At 39.7% G+C, this 6752-nt stretch overlaps 1 protein-coding gene across 1 annotated transcript in view; it reads left to right on the forward strand.

Annotated features, from left to right (window-relative positions):
- Nucleotides 1–6752, forward strand: part of HDAC8 (histone deacetylase 8) — a 166045-nt gene that overhangs the window by 6512 nt on the left and 152781 nt on the right. Inside the window, exons 3-4 of the mRNA XM_006167971.3 lie at nucleotides 1696–1826; nucleotides 2719–2860. Coding sequence (XP_006168033.1) covers nucleotides 1696–1826; nucleotides 2719–2860 — 273 coding nt within the window. The remainder of the gene's footprint in view (nucleotides 1–1695; nucleotides 1827–2718; nucleotides 2861–6752) is intronic.

Genomic DNA, 6752 nt, shown 5'->3' on the forward strand with positions numbered 1-6752 from the left:
GAGGATGGTCACGCCGCAATCCCTTCTCCTCCATTCTCCTCTCGGGATCTTGGGCACGCACACACACGCACCTGGCATGAGTTTTAAGCCACCAGGTCCGGGATGCGAACCACGGTTGACTACGTGGGAGTCCAGCAACATAGCCATTACGCTAACTGCTGGTTCCCAAAATGCTTACATCTCTTGATAGCCAGCATTCTCTTAGATCTGCAGTTGGGCTCAACACGTTCAAGCCTCAGCACAATCTTCTTTGTAGTTTTTGCCTTTTTCCGGAAAATAGGCTTAGTCTGTCCACTGTAGCCACTCTGCTTCCTGTCATAACACCGCTTTCCCTGAGCATACAGAGAATCCTTGCCCTTTTTGTACTGTGTCACTTTATGAGGTTGGTGCTTGCCACACTTCTTACAGAAGGTCTGGCGGGTTTTAGGGACGTTCACCATGCTTGTGGGTGAAAATTATCTTCTTAAAATACAAATTCTGAATCAGTAGGTCAGAGGTGAGGCTGAAGTTCTGCATTTCTAATGAGATCCCAGGTGATACTGATGTCGCTAGTCCACAGATCGCCCTTTAAGTGGCAAGGGCCAGAGAACAGTAGTAGTAATGGTGAGTTCAGGAAAATGGGAATTGGGAATGGGCAGCTGGAGGTTAGAATTGAGAAGTCCCATCGTTAGGTTAACTTTAACTCTCTTTCTTCTCAGATTCATTCCTGTTCGGCCACTTTTTGGGAAGAGTAGGTAGAGAGGCTCTAGTTACATTTTAGATTGCCTTTTTTTTTTTTTTCAAGTTTATTTACTTCTTTCTTCCCTGAGCAAGAAAGAGAGGGAGGACGAGAGACAGAAAAAGATAGAGTCAGCACCTCTAACAGGGTACTTTTCCGACAGTCCATCCCCACTCTCAGCTTCAGCTAGCCTCAGATCGTGGGCATATACATGCCTGTCATACTCAGGGAGGTCTCTGGACTCCAACCCAAAACCTTCCCATGTAGGTCAGCCTCGAAGAGAATCACATTTTACTCTCACACCACCATATGGACCCATCTATTTTTATCCTTTATTATTAACAGTAGTTATCCACAAGGAATTTCTGTATGTGTTACCATTTAATCTTCATGTAAAACTCATAAGATTCCTCATTTTACAGATGAGGAAACTGGGTTACAGAATTACAGAACAGTCATCTTACTTGAGGTTATAGAACTAGTAAGTATGAAGTTAGGACAGGAACCCAGTTCTCTGCCTCCAAATCTGATTCTAAATTCCAAATGCGTAAGACTGCTGCCGGTTAAAATAAAGATACAGCTGAAAGGATTATGTAGCCCAATGAGCAACTGCTTCAAATGAAAATATCTCTGTGTACTAGTTTGTCATGAAAGTTGTAACTCAGAGTAAAGTTTGTCTGATACCTGAATTTGTTTAATTTAAATCTAATTATTTACTTAGTTTTGCCTATCTATAAGCTCAAGGGGGAAAAAAATCTATGTTTTTGTTCCTTCTTAGTGGAGTCACTACCACAGATGGGAGGAAGTGAAGATTGTACGGTGCAGAGGACGAACAGAATATGTTTATTACTTTAGCCCACTGGAGTCAAAAGCTGGGAGTTGTACTATCTGCTCAGACTCCTAGCTTCTGTTTCCAGAGTCTGTCATACTCTGGGTCTGACTCACTCACCTCTCTTTGTTCTCTCTGTTATTATTAGGATAGTGAAACCCAAAGTGGCCTCCATGGAGGAGCTGGCCACCTTCCACACCGATGCCTATCTGCAGCATCTCCAGAAGGTCAGCCAAGAAGGCGACGATGATCATCCGGACTCCATAGAATATGGGCTAGGTAAAGTCATTACCAGGCACTGAGGGGAGATCGCCAGCCTCCATCTGGAGATTATACTACTTCTTATAAAAATAACTTGTACAATAGTTTTTACTACTTTTATAATTAAGATCATGTGTTGTCACTCTTTTGTTTAAAGAATTATTTTATCTAACTTTATTTATTTATTTATTTTAATTTGACCAGATACAGACAGAGGGAGAGAAAGAGAGAAAAAGTGAGAAAGCAAGCCACCAGGTCCAGGACTGGCCACGTGGGAGTCCAGTGCCCTTAATCACCATGCCACTTGCTGGCCCCCAATCTTAATCTCTCAGTTTAGCTACATATAACTCATCAACTAAGCAAACCATGAGTTGAGTAAGACTGAGTGATGGGTCAGATAGAGGAAAACCCCAGTTGCTCAGGCTTTAATGGTACTGCTCAGATCTGGTTGGGCTATGTGTTTACTAATTTAGCTGTCCCTGAGACCTTATGTATTTTGAATATAAATTCGTTCTGGCTAAATGTTTACTCCTTATTAAACAGCTGCATTTTTAACTATAAGTGGCCAACAAGATAGTCTATAGAGAAAAAGCATGGTTTAGTAGAAAGACAATGGGTTTGGAGTCAAGAGACCTGGGGTCTAGGCCTTGCTCTGTGTGAGACCAACGAGACACATCACGCATTAGGCCTTGCTTTCTCCATCTGTAGATGTGACTAGTGTGTCTCAAAGCTTTATCCTTTCAAGCTCTAACATTAAAAAAAAATTCTTTTCCCATCATTGGAGATGTTTCTGTCTCAGTTGGAGGTAATGTTAGCACAGTAACTTTTTAGGAGGTATGTTGCTATCACACCTCAACCTATTATTTTTTCCAGTTTACTGTTAATAAGCTTTTCTGATTTTTGCCCTAAGGTTATGACTGCCCAGCCACTGAAGGGATATTTGACTATGCAGCAGCTGTCGGAGGGGCTACAATCACAGCTGCCCAGTGCCTGATTGATGGAGTGTGCAAAGTAGCAATTAACTGGTCTGGAGGGTGGCACCATGCAAAGAAGTAAGAAAATAACCTTTTTTACTTTTTCTTTTCTTGAGTCAATTTCTCAGTTATGTGAGCTTTTATGTTCATTCAGAGATGTGTGTATGTGTATAGCACTTTACAAGGCATTTTGAAGAGACACAAGTGAAATAGGAGAAGGTGACTTAATATAGTAGGAGGCACGCTATTGAAAGTCAGGGCACCTGGGCTCAACACCTTGTTTTTCTACTAACTTGACTAACTAACTTGGACTGATTAACCTCTGTAGGCCTCACTTTCTTCATTGGTACAATGGGTAGGGCAAAGGATATAATTATCAGTCTTAAAATTCTTTGTCAGCTTTCTGGAAATTCCCCTGACTAGAAAAGATTTATATTCCAGAAACATTAACAAAATTAGAATCATTAGAGAACAAAATCAATTATGGTACCAACAGACTATATCTGTGAGCTAAAGAGACTTAACAGTAGCGGGAAATGAATCATGAAGTCTTGGGAGAGATGAGTTTTAGAGCTAGTTATTCAAAGAAGTGGTAAACAGATGTTTGAATAGGCTGAGAATTGATGAGAATAGATTTGAAATGAAAGACTGGAAAACAAGGAGGCTTAATGTTGTTTCTAAAGGAAGTGGCAACCTAGAATTATATGTCTGAGTAAGGAAAAAGGGCCTGTGAAATGGCTTTTTAAGTGCTATTATTTGAGGTTAGAGGAAAAGTCCTTTGGGAGTATTGTGTTAACATATCAAACAGTGATACTTTGTCAGATAAGAACCGACAGGTCTTCACCTTTTGATATCTTGTCTGCTATCTTGCTATGTTTGTAGTACTTAATACTGTTGGTGGGAGAAGGGTTTTGTTGTTGTTTAAACTTTGAATTTATTAATCTGCTAGCTGGATGAAATGAGACAGCTGTAATAGCAATTGTCAGCACACTGTTCACAAATCAGTCATCTGTACAATCAACCATGGCCTTGATACTCTTTTTTTCTTCTTCTTTTTTTTTAATAAGAAATTTTTGCTATAGGGCATGTGCACTCGCCAGAGAAACAGAAAGATAAAGAGACAGAAAGCAAGAAATCACCCCCCAGGGAGGATGGCCATGTCACAGTCCATTCTTCTCCATTCTCCTCTTGGGATTTTGGGCACACATGCACACGCACCCAGCATTAGTTTTAAGCTGCCAAGTCTGGGACTTGAACCATGGTCGACCATGTGGGAGTCCAGTAGCATAACAATTACGCCATCTGCTGGCCGTGGCTTTGATACTTTTAGGTACTCTTGCATCAAGGGAAAGCAGCACTTTGTTTTTCAGAATAAAACACGGTACAATTTCAGCATATTCAGGTTAAGATAATAATACGGAATTCTCTTCATCAAATCAACACATTTCATGACCAAGGAAGGCCTTGGAAAAGCTTACTAATAGAATCTTCTATTTAGGTAATAATAGAGCAAAGAGAACCAATGTATTGGTAATGAGTTTACATGGTCTTAAAAACCAATAGAGGTCAGCAGATAGTGTGTCACATGGCCAACCATGCTTCCAGTCCCAGACCCAAAGGCTTGAAAATCCAACCAGGCACATGTGTGTGTATGCCCAAAATCCCATGAGGAAAATTCAGGAGAGGGGATTGTGGCATGGCTATCCCCCCAGGGATTTCCCTATGGCAAATACCTAAAAACAAAAACAAAACAAAATGAAAAAGAACAGCCTGCCTTTTAATAGTTTTTGCTTTAATAATCTTTTCCCAAATAAATATCATAGTTCCTAGGAGGAAAAATGACTCTAGTCATCAAGCTACAGAAGGAAAAGAGAAAACCAAGCTCTGAATCAAGTACTTCCATGTCTTTTGTGGCTTAGCAAGTGGGAAGAAATGTGTGGTTTCACAGAAAATGCCTATCTCTGTGAGTCAGATTGAGGTTTTTTGTTTGTTTGTTTGTTTTTGTTTGTTTGTTTTTTGTTTGTTTTTATGTGTTTTGAATTCACTGCAGAAAACTTGCTAGGACCTGAGTCAGTTTCCAGTGGAGTAGTCAGATACCTACCACTTATTATTATTTGGCTGCCAGAGGAAGCAGACTCTATCTTAAGCCAATCATGGCTGCTTCAGGCTCCATGCAGGAGCAGACATACCCACAAATCATCTGAACTGTTTCTGATAGCTTTCAGCTGATCCTTTCCACTGATCCTGCCTGGAAACAGACATGTCTATGGTAAATGTAAGTTTCTAAGGTTTGCCTCAATTCAGGATTAGGGTTAGGGTTTGAATTTCAGGGTGTTTCTGACATTTCTAAAACCTCTCTGCAGCTGAACAACAAGCATTTAGGCTGCAAATATATATCTAGCCAGTATTTACCTATTATCACAATATTTGTTTGAACCTCCCCATCTCTAAATACATGTACAGATTTATGCATGCCATTTATTTATTGAACAAGCATTGATTAAGCACCTATTATGTGTCAAGCATATATTTGTCATCATTAATAAACAGAGATATAGAAATGGAGGTTCCCTGACCAACTTTAAAAAATCTTTATTTTGAAATATCTAGGTATTGGCAGAATTACAATGACATTGACAACCCTTTCTGAAAATTTTGTAAGTGCTAAGAGTGGGGAAAAAATGTTCATACTTATTGACCCAGTACAAGTATTTTTGGCAATTTATTCTAAGAAAAGAAACAATCCTGTCCTCAAAAATTCAGAGGCCAGATAATGGTGCAAGAGTAATGCTTTATGAGGCTGACCTTACATGGAAAGGTTCCTGGTTCATGCCTAGAACCTCTGTGAACACGTCAGGCATACATATGCCCATGATCTCAACTGGCTGAGCGTGGTTCATGCCATGAGTGTTGGAGTGCACTTCCTTCCCTCACCCCAAATAAACTTTAAAAAAAAAATATCTGAGGAGTAAGACAGCAAATAATTGCATTTGAAAGCTACAGAAGAGTGATTTTCAAAGAAAATTTTGCAAAAGAAGAGTAATGAAGGACTAATGGGATTAGGTAGTAAATATACAAAATTAGCATAATGAAGACACAGGTACTACTGGTATAAGATTAGACAGAGGAGCCAGCAGGTAGCATGATGCTTAAGGTACTGGACTCCCACATGGCCAACCACAGTTTGAGTCCTGGACCTGGCAGCTTGCTTTGTCACTTTCCCTCTTCCTGTCTTCCTGTCTCTCCCTGGTCAAATTAAAACATAATGATGATCTATGGTAGAGAGCGTAATATTGGAGGACATAAAAGCAGTGAAAGTACTTAACCGGAATAAGACAGTGTGAAATGGGAGGGTGAAGAGAAGAGGATAGAGAAAGATAGCAAGAGAACAAATAGAGAGGCAGGACGTTAGTGAGAAATAGATATGGCTTATTACCTGTTGATGATGGCATGTATAGTATTCTCAACTGGATTGGTCTCAGAAGTATTTCATGATGGGTAAAGTCTTTTCACAAGCAAAATGAGAAATAGTGATCGACTGTTTAAAAATAATTAGAATAATAATAATAATGATTGGGAAAAACATTGAAAAGATATTGAAGGATGAAGCGGGGAGATTAATGTCTCTGTACTGACTGACATGCATGGCATTCCCTCTTGAAAAAGCAATGTAATACACTGTAAAGTTATATGCAATCCAATGTAATATAAACAAGATTATGATGATAATTAAAAAATAAATTATAAAAAGCATAATGATAAACAAAGTTAAATAATTCTTTAAAAAAAAATTAGACAGATATGAGGCCAACCAGGTGCTATAGTGAAGGCAGCTGGAGCCCACATGGTCACCTGCATGGTTCAAGTCCTGGACCCAGTGCTTGAAAATCATGCTGGCCATGAGTACGTGTATGCCCAAAATCCTGAGAAGAGAATGGAGGAAAAGGGATTGTGGCATAACCATCCCCCC

The sequence above is a fragment of the Tupaia chinensis genome, unplaced genomic scaffold (genome assembly GCF_000334495.1).
Source record: "Tupaia chinensis unplaced genomic scaffold, TupChi_1.0 Scaffold145396_1, whole genome shotgun sequence".
NCBI lineage: Eukaryota > Metazoa > Chordata > Mammalia > Scandentia > Tupaiidae > Tupaia > Tupaia belangeri.